The 18,618-nt window shown below is 38.5% G+C and overlaps 1 protein-coding gene across 1 annotated transcript in view; it reads right to left on the minus strand.

The window, feature by feature from the left end:
• ANO4 (anoctamin 4) overlaps positions 1–17,657 on the minus strand; it is a 116,737-nt gene extending 99,080 nt beyond the window's left edge. Inside the window, exons 1-2 of the mRNA XM_063396232.1 lie at positions 16,873–17,657; positions 2,760–2,870 (exon numbers count right to left, since the gene is read on the minus strand). Coding sequence (XP_063252302.1) covers positions 2,760–2,870; positions 16,873–16,942 — 181 coding nt within the window. The 5' untranslated portion in view covers positions 16,943–17,657. The remainder of the gene's footprint in view (positions 1–2,759; positions 2,871–16,872) is intronic.
• Positions 17,658–18,618: the final 961 nt, after the last annotated feature.

Genomic DNA, 18,618 nt, shown 5'->3' on the forward strand with positions numbered 1-18,618 from the left:
AAGACTAAAAGAAAAAAAAAGTGGGTATACAAATATTTTAATCTCAAATATAGTAGAATACATATTTTGAAAACTGGATGATAAATTCTGAGCAGGAGTCACACACAATCTCTGTGGGTCCACAAGTCACTTCAAATCAAGATGCTGATATATGGTAGGACTCAAAAACAAGTGAACTCCTTTAACTTTCTGAAGATGGATCCTGAAACTGAAGTGCCTAAAAATAAGAACTTTCATTAAAAATTTGGACCTGACTATGTTATTGTGTGAGAAGATGGAAACATGCTCAGAGGTCATATTTCTGTTGATTGTCATTTTATTAGCAGAAGTCCCACCAAGCCATCAAGTATGCTCTCACTTTGGATAATGCTAGATGAAGATCCATATTCCAAAGCTTATTTTAGCAAAAAAAAAATTATTCCATTTCTAAAAGCATCATTAGCCTGTTTAAATTATCATTCAGTGCTAACAACTAGGAATAAAAGTAACATTGTTCAGAGCAACTACCCTAGAAAGAATATTTAGACATGTTTATCTTAATTAGATGGTATTTGCAACAGACTGCCAGTGACAACACCCCCCCTGGACACATAGCAAGCCTCTGCAAAGTGGGTTGTACAGAATTCCTTTTGTCTTTGATGTAAGAGATGTAGATAAAGAACATAGAGGTTAACTTCCCCACAGCACCCATGTCTGGTCTGGATAAAGGAAAACACTCTCTCCAAGGCTATAAAAGCTGCATCCTTCTCAAATGGCTTGTGAATAATCCATAAATCAAAATGTTAATTACTGAAACACTCCCAGATTACATTGCTTATCCATGTTTAGCAGTCTTGTCTATTCACCTCTGAAAGACTCTACAGTGCCTTTTCAGCTTCTCCAGTCAGCATCCCAACTGTGCCCAGGCCTATATCTGAGCTGTGCTGGTGTGGAGAAAGGAGAAGACAAGACCTCACATTAAGATTTCCTGATGGGGAAAGCTTTTTAAATCAGAAAACTTGGAATTCATCCTAAATCTCTAGCTTAAGTAATAAGGTGATTCAATTTCAAATTATTACCCCCATCATCATACTAACCCAAGCATTTTCCTTCCACCCCCAAGCTAATACCACCATCAAACACTCTGATTCTACTACTGTGTGGTTCCTTATTCACATGTCTTGGATTGCAATACATAACCAAAAGCACGTATTAAAATGCTTTTTAATCAGTTGAAACCAGTTGAAGAGGTGGGGTTTTTTCTTTATCTCATAACTCCAGGGGGAGGGGGCAGGTGCCTTCTGTTAATGGGCCAGCTTTTAAAACCGAGGGGCAATGGAGCACATTGCATTGTGGAGCACATTGCACTGTGGAGTAATGATCCTTATCTCTTCCATGACCCATCCTCCCTCCAGGCGATATCTGCTCTTAGTGGGCCATTAAGGCTCACTGCATGACTGGTAAAATTAAATCATCTCATTGTGAAATGCTCCACCCAGTGGATAAAAGCTGAGACTCAGACCAGCAAGCAACCTGGTTTCCACTGGATTCCCAGAAAAAGGACCGAATCCATCTCACATGACCCTTCTACAGGATCATCTTTACTCCAACAGAACCACATTTGTTACTCTAGGATTTATTTGGACTGCTTCCAATAGGAAGAGTGTCAGGTCATAGTCTGACTTTGTCAGGGTTTCTAGGATTTGTTTGTTTGTTTTGCTACATTTTTATTTTTAATATTTCTAGTAAAGAACTGTTATTCCTATTCCCAAATCTTTGCCTGAAAGCCCCTTAATTGCAAAATTATAATAATTTGGAGGGAGCGGGTTTACATTCTCCATTCCAAGGGAAGCTCCAGCTTTCCCTGGCAGACACCTGTCTTTCCAAACCAGGAAACGTAGCAAAAATCAGGCAGAGTCTGGGTTTTTACACATTCTTATTCATCCTTTATCACACTAAAATGTAAGCTACTGTTTCTCCCTCTAGAAAGTTGCTATACCAAACATCCACTTTAAAATCAAACTGGAAAATAAGGAAGCCAGGAAGCCATGCCTTGCATTTTGATTGTCAGTCTGCATAAGAATTTCAAACTATTATGAAAAATTCTCCTTGAAATCCCATAATCTATTGGATTCTAGAAATCCATCAGTTTTGGGTAGGGGGGTGTCTGCCATTTTTATTAACAAAATTAGCATTACTTCTAGCACAAGTGTTGAAATCATTCCGCAGTTGGATTTAAGAAGGGCGAACCAATTAATTCTTAGTCCACAGCCCATTATATAAAAAAAAGAGATAATTTCGTGCAGCATCTAAGACATGTGGACCTTCACTTGTTGTGACAACCTCATGACTTCTCCCAAAAAATAGCAGCTGCAAAAATGTGAATACAGCCCAACACTTTGGAACAACTGGAACTTCAAATCCAGTCTTCAAACACAGATTGCAGCCTTTTAATGATATTATTAGTTCACATAGCCACTCAGGAGTACAAAGAATTGATTAAACTATCGGGAATCTTACTGTTTCTGATTATGTCTGCATAGAAAATATATACTGCTGGAATCCTTTGGCACACAGCAATTCAGATCTTACTATGACGTCTCTGATAGTAGAAGATTTCTTATCAGCCTTCAGTAATCCACTGAACTTCCTGAGAGATATTAATAATAGATTCTTATCAATCAGTTCATAATTTTGTGTGTGCCTTCAGTTATAATTTCAATGCATCTCAGTTGAATCTTCTACCATAAACATAATTTTGCATCCAAGGAAGAACTTACTTTCTTGTATTGCATTAAGAATTTCTGAAAAGTCCACATCTGTCTTCTGTATGTCTGGGTTTATCCATATTTGCGTTTCCAGCTGGTTAACCAGCAAATCCTCTCTTCCTTCTGAAGAAATTGAAGAGATTGATGGTGTTTGTGACAGTGCAGTAGAAAATCCAGACAAGGGGCTTCAGGTGAGGAAACATACACATTGAATGAAAGTATTTCCATTTTTCCTCCTTAGCAGAACCAAATTTTCTTCAAACCAAGGAGCTTCATATATAATATGGACTGATTTAAAGCCAAATAGAATGAAACAACAACATTCTCTGCTATCAGCAATGATGCAGAGTTGCCACTGGCAAGTCCCTCATTCAGGCAATCATATGCTGCCATGCCATGAGCATCATTTCACCGTATCATCTACAAAACTAACTCCCAAATGTGAAAACAAAAAAGAGACAAATGACACAGGAAAAAACAGACTAAAATGAGACAACCATACAAAGTAAGTTGCAAGACAGAAAACAACCATTAGGACAAAAAGAACATGGACAGCATGTTCCAAACACAGGGCACCGTAAGTTCTCATATGTCAACCTGATGGCATGACATAGTCTAGGAAGAAGTCCTGCACTGGAGTCCATTTCAAATGGATTAATATTGGCATGTGTGAAAAATAGAGTTATTTAATTCATGTTCTATAAATGATTATAAGCTGGAAACTGTAATATATTGTATAAAGGTATGTGTGTATGCTCAACCCGCGTGTTTCACGGACTTCTGTAAAGCGCCTCTCCTGATCTCCCTGGTCCAGAAACAGAAGGTGAGAACACGAGGCACTGATGAGACAATGAACACGGACCAACCTACCCCTGCCTACGTGCAGTGAAAATTGCCTCAAAAGCAAGGATTTACTCTGATCGGTCGCATATGTGCAGGAAAGTCATCACACACTTCTACGGCGGTTAGATTACTCAAAGCAAGGACTTACTCTGGACATTAGCATTTGAATGGACCAAGGGACTTTTTCAGGGCTTAGTGTAAACACTCTTAATTGCCGGTGCTTAGCAGAAACAATGGGAAGAGTGCTGCCGAGGGGGGGAAATAAAGTGTATTTAAGTTGAGCCTCTAGGCGGGCGAAGGTGTGTACCCAGCTAGAGACACAGACTGCCAGGGTCTATGTCTATGGGTCACACTTGGCTCATTTTTCCCGGGAGAAACTCTGTCAAGTAAGTGTCGCTGTTTGTGTGGGGTTTTTTTATTGCTTAAAATTCTGTGATTTGATTCCAAATTTTGTGATTTGAATTTTTAATAAACCAAATTATTGAATTTGGAAATAAATTGTCCTGGCATTTATAACAGTATGTAATGGTTGCTGTCTAAAAGCACTGCAGAATAAAACTTATTCTGGCAGGTCACAGTTTCAAACCTATTTACACACAAAAATAGACACAAAATTTGCCCATTTCAATGCTCTTTCACCATGAGCAAAGAAAGCAGAAAGTTTTGAATACAGACACTTTCCACGCAGAGAAAGGCTACATATCAAGAGTAGACAGAAAACGGGCAAACAGGCACAAGATGCTGGCTACAGGGTATTAGGATACAGACAGAAAGAAAGAGGGAACTGCTGGGAACCTCTGGTTTTTAAAGAGTGGCAGGAAAATCTTTCACAAAGGCATCTGTTAGAGATGTTCTTGAGTACCTAATGCACAGAGCTAGAAGAGACCTTCAGTGGTCAGGGAGACACCTGGGGAAGGATTTCATGAAAAGAAGGCCAAGGTGGAAGAACAAACCTTCAGGTCATTTAGATTACTGTGCTTCACGAGATGCTATCACTCATGCTTTAGAAAGAAGCATTTTCCTTTCATCTTCTATCTATCTATAGCAAGCTGCTCTTATTTTGAATTCTCAGCTAGCCCACTGTATTTTCCCCATCCCTTTGCTGACTATCTCAATACTGCCTTAATGGGAGCGACAAATAATATTCCTAGGCACAAAATTACTCAAAAGTATTTTAAAGGCCCTTCTTCACTTTTTGGAGATACAGATCTCAAAATGGGTAGACTTTGACCAGCTTAATCCTTTTTTATTTTTCAATGTTAAAATATTATAAATTCAAATTGTCTCGTGCTTGCTTCAGCGTACTCTTCTGTTCCACGGCAAAGATTCACTGTTAACATCAGAGACAACTCCCCTTGCAGATTCCTGCAAAGCGATCTGTCATAGCAGCAGCAGGAGTCAGCATTTAATGATGTAGAACAAAGAGAATTTCTTAAGTGAGAGAACTGATTATTCATACAATAGCAGCCTAGGCAAATCTGCAGATGGCCTCAGAGATGAGAGGCTAAGATTTGCCCCAAAAGAGATTTCTAAGGCCCAAGAAGAAATATTCCAGCTGCTGAAAAATACATACAAACAATATGATGGAAGTAGAAAAGTAATCAATGGACAGCAATTCAGTTAAGTAACTTTGCAAGTTTCTTTCAATTAATTCAGTTTCTTCTTAAATACTCAGCTACCACTTTTAATATATACCATTTCATACTTGCATCCTTATATCCAACAGCCTTTGTTCTGTATTTCAACTCCAGTTAGAGCAAATTAATGACAATATGGACAAATATAAAATACTCTTTCTTCCCCCAAATCCTATATCCTTGTTACATTTAAGTCGCTTTTCCTCAGAAGAGATGAAGGTAGCAGGATGTCATGGGTTGGCACTGGCCAGATGTTAATGCACCCATGAATATGTTTTTTTCCCTAACAGCTACTGTGGGATGTGATCAGGAACAGAGCAGAGCAGGCTTAAATCTTGAAAACAAAAAAAAACCCACCAAAACTTTATTACATTACATAAGAACAGGGACAGAAATACTCTTAAACACACACAGAGACAGAAATAAAAACTTCTTAGAACATTTCTTCTCCCATTTTCTACCTCCCCACACATCACTCTTCACAGACCAACCTTTGGGTTTTAGATCAAACAATCACCACTCAAAAACAAACTAATCTTCAATTCAGCAAGGGAGAGAGGAGTCTCTCTCGCACCACAGACTGTTCCTCAGAACAACTCCTTATGTGTTCCCATGTCACCCGTGGCACCGCCCGGAGAGGTCTGCCAGGGTGGCTCTCTCTTTTTCCTATGTCCAGCGCTCTCACCGCTGTCTCATAGGCCAAAACTACATACAGGGCTTTTTAAGGATGCTGCATGCCGAACTCTCCCCCTTTTTACCCAGGGGCCGGGGTTCTAGGAGCAGGTCTCCCCTGAGGGCAGAGGGCGCCACCTCACCCTCCCCCTCTCTTCTCTGCTCGCTCCACTCTTCAAGTGCCAGTCACTGTAGCAAAAGCAGGGCAGCTGTATCCACCCAAAATGCAGTTTATGTTCAAAAGAGACTTAAGTTCAGTCCATGGCTGACATTATGCAAGAGAAGTCCAGCTCAGAAGGCTACTCCTCTCATTCTTCCATCGGGTTCCTTCCAATCATGCTTTATCATCTCGGTCCCAGGCCGCTTCCCTCTCTCCGAAACCACCAGTCATGAGAATCAATGTCTAAGAAAAGTTTCTTTCTGCCAAGCAAGGGTTAACAGTTTTTTCTCGGCAGGGTGCAGGCTCAGGCACTCCCAGGCTCCACAACTCCCACATGGCTGGGCACCTTCTCCCGGAGTTTGGGGGGAAGAGGGGGTGAGCACACACAGAAGGCACTTCCACAGTTTTCCACCCCTCCATCCTGGCTGGGGCAGCTCAGTTCCAGTCCTGTCCACTCTCTTCTGCCCCCCGGGAGCTCCGGCTTACCTGAGCCGACCACGTGTTTCCCCTCCCCCACCCAGCCTCGTGGCCAGGCAGGGGAAGGAGGCCTGACACGTCTCTCTGCTGAAACCAGGATCTGAAAAGAGGCTGAACCCCCTTGGGGTCCTGCTTTTAACTCTTTGTGTCCTCAGAGGCGTGTCCAAACCTCCGAGTGACCAATCCAGGTGCCAGCAGAAAAGCTGATCACTGATTGGACTGCCCACATCCCCCTGGAAAAATTCACCTCCCCCCGCAACCACGATACAGGATCCCTGCAGCATCTCCAGCACATCTCAACTAATTGGGCCATGGAGAAAGGAAGTGGCAGTCAGCTATGGAGGCCCCAGAGTACTGATATCTGATGGAATATCTAACCATAGACCTGTTAATAAAATTAAACTATTGGAGAATGTACATAGCCGACTCAAAGCCCCTCTTTAAAGAACAAAAACCAAAATGCCTAGGAAGTGATCAGAGAATGACCAGCCTAAACCTGACTGTATTTCAGACAGTGAAGTCAAGACAATTTTGCTGCATTCAAATTTCCTCTCCTGTATTTGATTTTCTTGCAGTATAGGGAGCTTCAGCAATCCACAGAAATGACAGTGTTCTATGCTTGTCTGATTCACAGTAGCCTTAATATCTGGCCTCACTGCACAACCATCAGATTAACAGCATCCAGTCTGATTTCAGTCAAAATTGTAGGTGTAATATTTTCCCAATAATTTGTGATAAAACACATAGTTAATTACAAACTTAACTTCACCAACACAAGGGAAACATTGGAAGAATGTTCACACAGAAGCCCCAAGCATAGAATGTCACACATTCCTATGCCTAACATTTCCAATCACTTGGCTCTATTTGGCCCTGGTTCAGATTCTTCAGCAATCAGTAGAGAAAGATGCACAACAAGCCTTTGGAATTACCTCCTAAAAGGACTTCAGTGATTATACAGAGAGACAGGGCACCAAAGTGTCCCTCCTATGGGGGACAAAGCCACCCTCTTCAAGTGTCACAATGCCTGAGATGAGTATTCACAGGAAACACTCTGAAAATGGCACAAAGTCACAGAGTATAACTAAGCAAAGACATTTCTCCACTTGTATATTGCGTACTTCCACTTCTATTGTATTATATACTTCTCTTCTTGTATATTGCAAATAAGGATCTTGAAAGAAGTCTAAGATCTAAACACATCAAATAATTCAGTCCATTTCCTACTACCCTTATTTGTATAAAAATAACAGTAAGAATGATTGTTAGCTTCTCCTGTTTCCTCTTACACTGTGAGCACCCATAAAACCCCACAACTATCAAAGATCACTATCACATGTGTTCAAACATTTGTCTGTGTTTGAAAAATCCAGCTACTTGTGAATGATAAATCCCTTTACCAATATCAGGGGTCATCAGCAAGCAATTCATTAAGGGAGGGAGAGGAAAACCTTTTCTGAACAAACAGTTTACTGCAAAACCCTCACTTAGTTCGCAAGTCAGTAGTTTATTGATGAGAAAAACAGAAAATCTGGCTGCACAGGGAACAACCTGACAGAAAACTTAAGTGCACCAAAGATTTACTCTATTATAATGTGAGACATCAAGACAGCTTTTAAATAATACCAGGTGTCTCTTTCAGTTCTGTTTTAGTGTAACAACCAGTTATACTCACATTATAACACAGCACCGCCTTGACAGTCTAAATATAACCTGATAATTAATTCTGGCAGAAAGTACCAGCAACTAAACCATTTGGGAAAATTCAGCTGTCCTAAGACTGCTGAGGAATGAACATAGCATAGGATTGTGAAAATGGTTATCCTGAAGACAGGATAGCAGAACAGAGGTCTATCCAGGGCAGGATCCTATTTCTGACACCAAATGCTTATCGAAAGGGAAGAAGAACAGTGCAAGTACATCCAGTTCATCCCCAGTCTGTCCCTTCCAGCTTGGAAAGATTTAGAGATTTCTGTAGTGGAAGGTTTCATTCGGATGATAAACCTTCCCAGCTACCAACATCCCTTTTCCACAAATCTGTTTCTTCTATATTCTCTGTCACTTTTGAGCTAACAGGTAGTCATCTAATTCCTCCCTCCCCTTTTTACTTACCCTGCTTCCAGTCTTCATGAACTAGAAGGCCTGCTCCTTAGTTAGCATCACAAACCCTTTCCCAGGCTAGGGCTATGAAGCCCAGAAATCCACTCTCATTGCAGTCTTTCTTACTTTTGTCTCAGACAAGAGCTACCATGCAGACCCCATGAAATATGCCTCCTTGTACAGAAACTAAACACAGATCAATGAATCTCACCCTAGTCTATCACAGAGAGAGGATATGGATCCAACATACCAGCCTGGGTGTGTGGAGACCTAATTAGGGAGAGGTTATGATAATCATTCAGTTGCAAACTTGAGTGGAAGAAAGGGACCAATACTTATATATGATTTTGTAAAAATATTCTTTCTCAAAATTTTAATTTGTCTTTGCGAGAACCTTACAAACAGCAGGAATCATGCTCTTTATACTGGTGCAGCTGACCTTTCTTATATAGCCTTGCAACATACTATAATTACCAAAACTTGCAAAGTACAGCACTTTGACATTAAAATGTATGGAGTAGTATTGGGCTATTCATGTAAGATGCCTACCCAAAAGAGATTATTTTCAGCCACTGGCATTAATCAGAGTCCCCCTCACCAGCAGTAGGAGAGTATCAGAATAGCAAGGGTTATAATTTCCAGGCATTCTGGCAACACAAAAGGTGCAGTTGAAAAAATGTTTTGCAGTTTTGATGACCCTTAAAAACCCTTAAAAATCTTTCATCAGTGTAATAGATCCTGGATTCTTTTTCTATGTTTGATGCATTCCTAAAGCAAGGACTAAATAAAGTACCAAACTGTACTGCCATCTCTCTTTTTCTATTTGAACCACCCTGAATGTTACCAGTAATGAAGAAGACCTCAGAAAGTCATATGCCTTCTGCTCCATTGGATCTCTAAAGCACAAAATAGTACAGAACTGCACTCCTAAGGATGGGAGCAACAAATACTGGGCCTATGTGAAGATCCCAGCATGCAGGGGACAGGTTTGCTTTCCTGCGATATACACGCACGCACAGCACAGGAATAGTCAGTGGTCTGTGACCCAAAGGAAGTTCTCAGAAACAAAGGACAGGTTAGAAGTGACATCACCTTTTTGCTTTGTTGCTGCCCCTATACCTGGTCTAAGTTGTGATGAGTTTTATGCAGCTCTTTAGGTCTTTTGAGCTTTTTTGGCATCACGGTACATTGGCTGGAATTTCTGGTGGGTTCATTTGAACCCTAGAAACATTTACTCGTAACATATCTACTCATCCAAGGAATAAGCCCCCTACTCCTGATTTATTTTGTTTTGGTTTAGGTTGGGTTTTTTGTTGGTTGTTGGTTTGGGGTTGCTTTTGCTTTAGTTTGTTTGTTTAGGATTTTAATGGTTTGGGGTTTTTTTGGTGTGGGTTTTTTGTTTTTTGGGTTTTTTGGGGTTTTTTGTGGGTTTTTTGTTTGTTTGTTTGGTTGGTTGGTTGTTTTTTGTTTTTTTTTTTTTTTTTAATTATAAAGAAGGTCTGGCTTACTTTTGAGACATCAGAATGAACCAGCAGCTTTGGTGTTAGGAAAGAGGTCTTGCTATCTTTTGCAATGATACAAGCCTTTTGTAGAAATTAGTAACACTATGCAGTCCTATTTTAGTCAAATCCCTTTTCTGACTTTAAAAGCATCTCTGCCAAAGTAGAAGCTAGTTTGTTCCATCTTTTGACAGTCTTCCTGCAAAAATCTTTCCTTGGAATATATGTAACATATTTAACATTAGAAATAGAGTCTTACATAACACTAAACCCCTTTAAGCAAGAACTATAGAGCTAAGAAAAAGCCTAATTTTTTAGTCAAGCATTACAAGAACATAGTAACCGAGCATTCAAAGTTTCTCTCACAGTTCCTTGAATTATAATTAACTTTTTAGATTAAAGAGGTCATTACTTTCTCAGAGATTTTGTAAAATTTTATATTTTGTCTATTTTCTTCAGAGTAGAATGGTCAAGTTGTTTAAAGACAGCTATGTTACACTGGTCTCAGGACATTATAACCTTGCTCAGTGAGTTTAGTCTTAAGCCTTTTTCAGTTTTTTGCTTTTTCCTGTTTTGAAAGGAAACTCTCTGATGGTAGAACAATCAGGAACATCCAAAGAGAGTGGAGGAAGCCTCTGTGAGGTGACTACATATTGTAAACTAACAACAGCCAGGACAGCTGAAATCTGTGGGTGAATTGTACTGGTTTTAAAGTAACCATGCATAATTGATTACAGGGCTGTATGAATATTTGTTTATACACTAAACAGGAGAGTGATCAAAGTAGGAAGGAAAAAAAAAATCTTTGAAAAGAGTTAATTTTAAAAACACATAGCTCCCAGAGAAGCAAAACACCCTCAAAGTCACCACTTAAAATTATTAATATTATTTTTGAAGCCCCCTAATTGAGGGCATGCTCAGGTAGATTCAGTACTTGTGTGTGTCACACACACACAAATTGATACAGAGGGATGCAATTTCTGCCTGCATCAAATACATTTAAATTAAGCAAGACAGACAACACTGGAAAACAGTGCATTTTTTTGCTAGCTTTTGTTGTTGTTGTTTTTGTTGTTGTTTTTGGGGTGGCTTTTTTTGGTTTTTTTGTTAGCACACTGTTGCAAAAGTGTTCTCCAAAGTGCTAGAATGAACATTCCAGGAGACTTGGTACCTTAGGACCAGGAATTTTCAAAGTTACTTTTGTTATAGAAAAATAAAGGGCTGAATGAAATAGGCTGAATGACTAAGCAAAGTGATAGAAGATTTCAAGCTCTGCATCATCTGTGAGCCAGTTCAGCTCTTGATTGCAAAGAACTACATAATCACCATGTGGTATCCTGCCACTCAGTTAGGTGAAAAAAGGTCCTCATGGTAATTGAGGCAAACTGTTCTTCTTGCAAGGAGCTCTGCAGAGGCTGCAGAGCACCAACAGCTGGGAGAATGAACTGTCTGTGTTCAGCAGGGGGGGTGTTTACAGACCATGCTTGAAGTACCAACATAGGAGAAATTTTGCTCCATGCGTTGAACTTACATTGCTTTGAACACAGGCTGTAGATAAAGGGAAAAATTAAATATGCAGGCTGGTTTCTTTGACATTAATGTCCCTTCTGCATAGGAATGATTCTTGTAAACATGTGGAGATTTTAACATGAAAATTAGTTTAATGAGTGGAATACTAAACTTATTTGAAATCTGCTTGCATTTCCCATTCTTCATTCCACATAAGTTCTATATACACCAAACAGAATGCATATTGAAAAAGATTGTTGCCCTAATAATGTTAGACAAGTAAGATAACAGCATTACTGTTGATGTGAATTCAAATTTCTAGATGAATTTACATCAGCCATCCCTATGCCATGCATGAACTTGCTGCCAAGAGATACTTGCATGACAGAGCTTCCTGGCAGAATTAATTGCAGGGTTTTAGTCTTTTAATCTAGGAGAGATGCATGCCACATGTCCTGTCAGTCAGCAAAGAAAAGAAAATGTGATTTAACCAGCAAGTCACATCTAACTAACACAGATCTTCTAAAGACCATTTACAATCAAATGTAAATACTAACAAGCATACGCATATTTTGTGATGAGAAATGGACATCTTTTGCACAGTAAATTATCATTGTTGAAGGCTTCTTTATAATTCAAAGTTAATTAATTTGTGACTAAGCTTATTAAACACATTTCCTTTTTTCCTTTAATTGTGGTTGCTAGGTTCGAAAACCATGCCATTTTGCTTGCCTCCCAAGTCAGTTTTTCTGTTAGCCAAGTCCCCTAGTTCTTCTTTCTTATTTAAAAGCTCAGTAAGTATAATCATAAATAAAAATGCTACACTGTCACCGTGGAGGCCTAACCAGAAAAACAGACTGGGGACACAGATCTGGGTGCATCAACAGCAGCAGGGCAGAAGACCCGGTTTATTTACAAAAACCTACTTTTATACTTTTTCTATTAGGCCTGTGGATTGGAGGAAGGAATTCCCACCTCCACATCACATTGGTGAAGGGGACTGTCACACAGTCTTGTTTGTCCCGGCAGGGAATGTAAAAACAATGGCTATGTTTATAGAACATAGCTGATGTTTACATTAAAAGAGCGTGAGAAGGTACGAACTTCTCCTTTAATATGAGCGCTCAGCAAAACCAGGAAAAACTCATGGCAACACTACACATTTATAAAAAGTAAAAAAAGAGGATCCAAATGTAAAGAAAAACCTGTCCAAGGCAACCATACCTTATTTTAAACTTGTAATTTATCAAATACTTGTTATCACAAAAAGCAAGAGAGTGCAAGAAAAGTTTCTCAGTGAATTTCAATTACCCCAGTAGACTTTCACCATAATGCCAGAAACCAGTCCTTTCAGCACAAAAAGTTCTTTCAAATATCATGGATATGCCTATATAATTTCAGGTAGCAAGGAATATCCTTTCCAAAATGTACAGTTCTTCAGCTTTGAATGGGATCTTTTTGAACACTAAATTCTTGAAAGTAGAATTTTCCAGAATATTTTTATCTGTTTCCCAGAGCGAAGCATGTTTATATGTTAACTAAATTTTGGAAGTAAATTATTTCAAAGACAACCCCTCCTTCTGGTTGTATGGATTGCCTGCAGTACTGATTCGTATAAGTGATATAAATTACAATCTACATTACTGTATATACACTAATATATCTAAACCTCAAAATGCACTAAGGTTTTACCAGAAGCACAGAGAGAGAAAATCTTGCCAGAGAACTTCTGAATTCCTGTTATTACAAAATGGGTAACAAGTGTTGGGAAATGTTGCAAGTAGAGAATAACTAAGAAGATTCCAGAGTTTCACACAATGAAAATATTTACTTTACAGATGCTCAAACACATTAAATAAGACATTTTTTCAACAGCCAGCAAATTTAGGGACTCCTAGAAAAATGAGGTTGGACAAGTTCTGCAGAATCTGAAAATAAAGGAATTTGTCACCAAGAGAATGAAGCAATTGTCTTGATTTGGCATAGATTAACAATGGAAAGCAGACAGAAGCCCAGAAACCAAAGTACTGTTTGTTGCACAAAAAAGGCACAATGCCATCAGAAGGAGGTTTTTTGTCCCCAGATTTGCCTAACCCTTACATTGAGGAATGTACTGGGATGACAACCTAACCCCCTCTAGGCTTGTTTCATACTTTATTCTGTTGCTCTTACAGAGAGCCTAAATGCTGAGACCACTGCTTTCAAAATGAGCCTTCTGTGCAGAACACAGACACAACTATTTTACACCGTGGTGCCAATTCACTGCAGCCAGCAGTCTGCCCCAATGGCTTTGAACTCTTGGCTTCAGCAGCCCTGTACCCCACTAGCCACAACACTCCACAACTGCTCATGGAGATGGAAAATTATAACTGGAGGTTTCTTGAAACTAAAAATATGCTGTCCCGGATTTTGGAAAGAAATACATATTTGCCTTGATGCCATTACATCTAAATTTATCATGTGATTGGTTATATTCATGTTTGCTTTTCCTCTTTCTAAGAGAAAGTTCCCTCATATGGGTGCACCTGCAAAGGTGTCAGGAGTCTTCCCCATTAATAGCCTTTTTCTTCCACTTGTTTTTCCATTTTCCTCTGTGTTTTGTTTCAGTTACTTGACACCTTTATATCTGCTTAAAATCCAAGCTCAGAAGCTGTAGTTCTGCTCATAGCTGAGCAGTACCTCTTTGCAAGCTTGCACAAAGCAAGTTTAAAAAATTTATTTATTTTTAAGTAAGGTACAGTACAGACAGCCCACTGGTTCCTAGCCACTCTAATACCCAGATTAATAATAGAAGTCGTGAGCCCTAGGCTCCTTACTAGTTACAAATAAAACTGGCAGGGAAGTAACTGGAAAGGAATGCTGGAACAATGAACAGTATCTATTATTTCTTGTTCTTAGCATACAGCTACCTATGAACTTCATTTAAAGGTAACTGGTGTCAAATAAATAGAATTCATGATAGATAATAAAAGTTGTTGTTCTTGAAAGAAAAAATGGTGCAAAGGGAAAAAAGTTGCTGTGAAGAAAAGAAGTAGTGTGCTATCAAAGAAAAAAATACTCTCAACCTGCACTTTATCAAGGATCTTTTTTTTCCATGGTCCTGGTCTCTTTTACTGACAAGAATTAGAATGCCATTTTGAGTTCCTAAAAATACCTTTTATTATGCTAGACTGCCTTAATGTTTGGAGTATATGCTAACTGGACAAAGAAAATTTCAGAGTGAGTACAGCACACACTACTCCAACAGTGAGAGCTACTTGATTGTGATAACAGCAGTCCAATAGAAGGAAAAACCCAAATTGTATGAACTACTTAAAATTAGATGGAACAAAACCCTACAAACTTATTGCATGCAGTAGCAAGATGATAGCTTAGAAAAGAGTGCTGTAAGATCTGGTACCTGAGTAATTAATATACATAAGAACATTGTCTTTCTAAAATATCAAGCTGCTTATGATATCTTAGATAAGGCACTACCGCTGGACAACTGATGTCTTAAACCAACTATGAAGCTACAGCTGTTAATTTGTGACTGAGTCTGAGTGAAGAACATATGATTTTTTTGTTTAAATTAGAATTCCTCTTAGGAGTGCTAGTCATTGCTGTTGCTGCTGACCATAATCTTTCTTAGATCTACTTACATACAAGTCAAATAGTTGCAGTTTAACCTGGACAGAAACACAAAAAATGAAAAATAAAAGCCTGTCAAGAGAAGATTCCTGTCATACAAAAAACGTTCTCCATAGGTTATAGATGCTCTTGCTGTCCTAAGAGGAGAATGTGACAGATAAAACTAACCTCATATACTGAAAGATAATTATCCAAATGGTCACTAATGAGCTCCATTTTAGGAAACCTCTAGGGCCTGCCTAAAAAGGGATCTTTTTTTCAATCAGAGGCCTGAAATTGCTGCTTGCACATAGTTTAACATTAAAGCACACACCGTACTTATCAACAGATAGCTGTAGAATATGTAGCATCTCAAAATGAATATTGTCATTGTGCATGTTCAAGATACTTTTTTTAAAAACTGTCATGCGGGTCTTTTTGGTCAATCACTTAACATGCTGCATACATTAGTATATATCTTTAGCAACAGCAGCATTTCAGTAGAAGTAATTTCTGAACTTCAATGGAAGAAGCTGACAAAAACAGAAGAACTAAAACAAAGTACACGGTTATGAGTCTCTGTAAATTCTTTAATCTGTGTTGACGAAGATTATGGTGACTAAATACTATGAGTGTATGAAACTCATGGCATAGACCTGTATAGCAACTTACAAAAGATAATCTAAAATTTATAAAAATTAAGCCACTTTCTAGATGTGCAAGTTAAGGGGAGTACACCAAGAGTTTGCAGGCAGAACTGTCTTTCTCATACAAATAGACTCTGCCTCCCAGCACCCAAGTAGCTGTATACATCATATATCATGCTCTTTTCTGAGCATCAACATTAGAAGATTATTGAAACCTTCCAATAAAAATGCTACAAAACTGACTTCATGGGCAGCTTTAATTTGCTCTGCTCAGGAAAGAAATTTGGAATTTAATTTTCATTGTGAAGAATGACTGAGCATGGCCAGTACGAATGTATTCCCCTGCTATAAGAAAAGATATTTCTAAAATAGCACTGGCAATTATCATAACAAGGAATGAACTCATGATGCCAATTAGAATTTGATGGTTCCCTGGAGATTTTGACTTTCTTTTGAAAAGTTTCATTTTGCTACCCAGTTAACCTATGTTGTAAGATCTCGTCAGATCCAAAGGTTTTGTAAGTGTTATAGCAAGAAAGAGTTTGATCTACACCCTGGATTGTGTATTTGGTTAAAACCAATTTTAGTGTTAATTACTGAATTCCATGGAAGATGCCTGTAGAGCAATTAGCTCAAGGCTTATCAAAACTAAATATATATATAAGTATTAAAAAGCAATATCCCAAATGTCTCAGCATTAACATTTTGGACACCACTACACATTGTAGGGGGTTTTATGATTAAACTTACATTTTTATTTCCCACTTTCATCTGTCCCAACTGCTGTTACTCCCTATAATCCATAATTGACAAAAACATCAAATGTAAACAAAACTTCAGTTGGTAATTCTGACAATCAATACATTGACCTGCAAGCAAGCATGATCTTGTTCTGTTAGCACCAGCTTCACCATGTCACGGCACATCACATGGGAAATGGGACTGGAAAAGGTATAAAGGCAAATCTGTTACCTGGCTGATGAGTTTTTGCTTTTCCACCAGTGACCGATGAAATCGTAGATCCAGAAGATGAGGCTTCCATTTTTATTGACCCTCTGGCTTGTGGGATCGAAGGATGCCCATCCACAGGTGGATGCTGTGACACTGGGTAGCTTGCTGCAGTTCTCCTCTGACAGACTTGCACACAATTTTCAGCCCCATGAATAGATAAATTTATACCTGACAAGAATAAGAGTTAGTACTATTAGATACAAGAGATCAACATGGAATTAATAAAATATAAGTTTTCCGGGTTTAAAATGGAGCTGCAACAACCTTCTTAAAGGAAAAAAAAAAAAAAAGAAGAAAAGCAAAAAGATAACTCTAAAAGATTAATTTTCTTGAAAAATTAAAAATGTGAACAATGTGAACGCTTTTTCTGCTGTGTTGTATGCATCAGATTCAGCCACAGTAGTAGATATTTAAATTAATACACGGTCATGGTTTACCACTTTACTGGCCTGCAGGGGGAAATACCTTCCATTCCTTCAAAATATTCACAAAGGACACAGCTCACAAAGGACAATATTAATGAGGTAGCTGCCATAGAGTTTGTTAAATGAGTTTTCAGACTGATGGATTAGAACTTGTCAGAAATTATTTCTTTTCTTCTGAGCCTTTACCAATACTTAGAAGTCTCATCATATGGAAAAGTTGCTACAAGTGAGGTATCAATTATCTTTCAAGGCAAAAATAAAGGATTTGAGGAAAAAAAGCAGTAAGGCTACAAATGACAGTAATAAGACCTTAAGCTTGGAAAAAATTCCACTTTCTCCTCTCTTGTGAAACCTTATCATCAGTATTGGAAATCATCTTTCTCATCAAAATTCTCAAATTTATAATAATTTATAATCATTTTTATACTCAAATTGTGATTAAAGAACAGGGTCTTTTATTTTTCCATAGAGAAAAGCAAAGTTGAAATTTCCTATGTGGCTAATGCGCAGTCTTAGAAAGAAGTGCTATCTTACAGTAAATTGCTGATTCTGACTTCCTCTGCTTCATATTGATGCAATTGCTCCAACTCCACTTGAACTGCTTTCAGCATACTCTGGTTGAAAACCTTTAGACAGTCTCTTTGGGGCAAGAAAGCTGAATTATAGTTCTACACTACTGTTTTACACTCAATTGACTTGGGACTCTCATTACTTCTGTCAGCAAACTCTTTTTGTTTTTTTAAAAAAACAAATTAAAGGTATAATACTACAACTAGATATAAATAAGCAAACTAAAAAGCAGATGGAAAAGCAAACCCTAAAACCTGAATATGTGGATATTGTAAGCACATTGTAAAGTGTAGTCACTCAAAATCATTAGATATTATTGATTAGATTGCTCAGTTTTGTGAACTGACACGTCCAAGAATGCGTTAATGACTTAGCTCTTCCAGCTCCCTTGGAAGCCAATGTATGTGAGCCTCCAGGTTATAGAAGAGGTTTAGAATCTCTGAAATATTAATACACTTTGATCCATAATATACTACTAAGGGGAAGAGAGCTACCACTTTCATATGCAATTTGTGAAAACAGTGGGGTTGCAGACAGGAGCAAAGGCTGTGCAAACTGTGTTCTTTTACAATGGCTTTGTGGATTCATAATTGAAGCTTTGACTCGGTACTTATCTTTGCTTCTTGACTCCAGAGCTGATCTGCTGCAGGAAATGTGAAAGCATGAGGAGATTCCTGCAGCAACTGCTCACCTACTTCCTGGTTTTAGGGCT

Source organism: Prinia subflava, chromosome 4 (assembly GCF_021018805.1).
Source record: "Prinia subflava isolate CZ2003 ecotype Zambia chromosome 4, Cam_Psub_1.2, whole genome shotgun sequence".
NCBI lineage: Eukaryota > Metazoa > Chordata > Aves > Passeriformes > Cisticolidae > Prinia > Prinia subflava.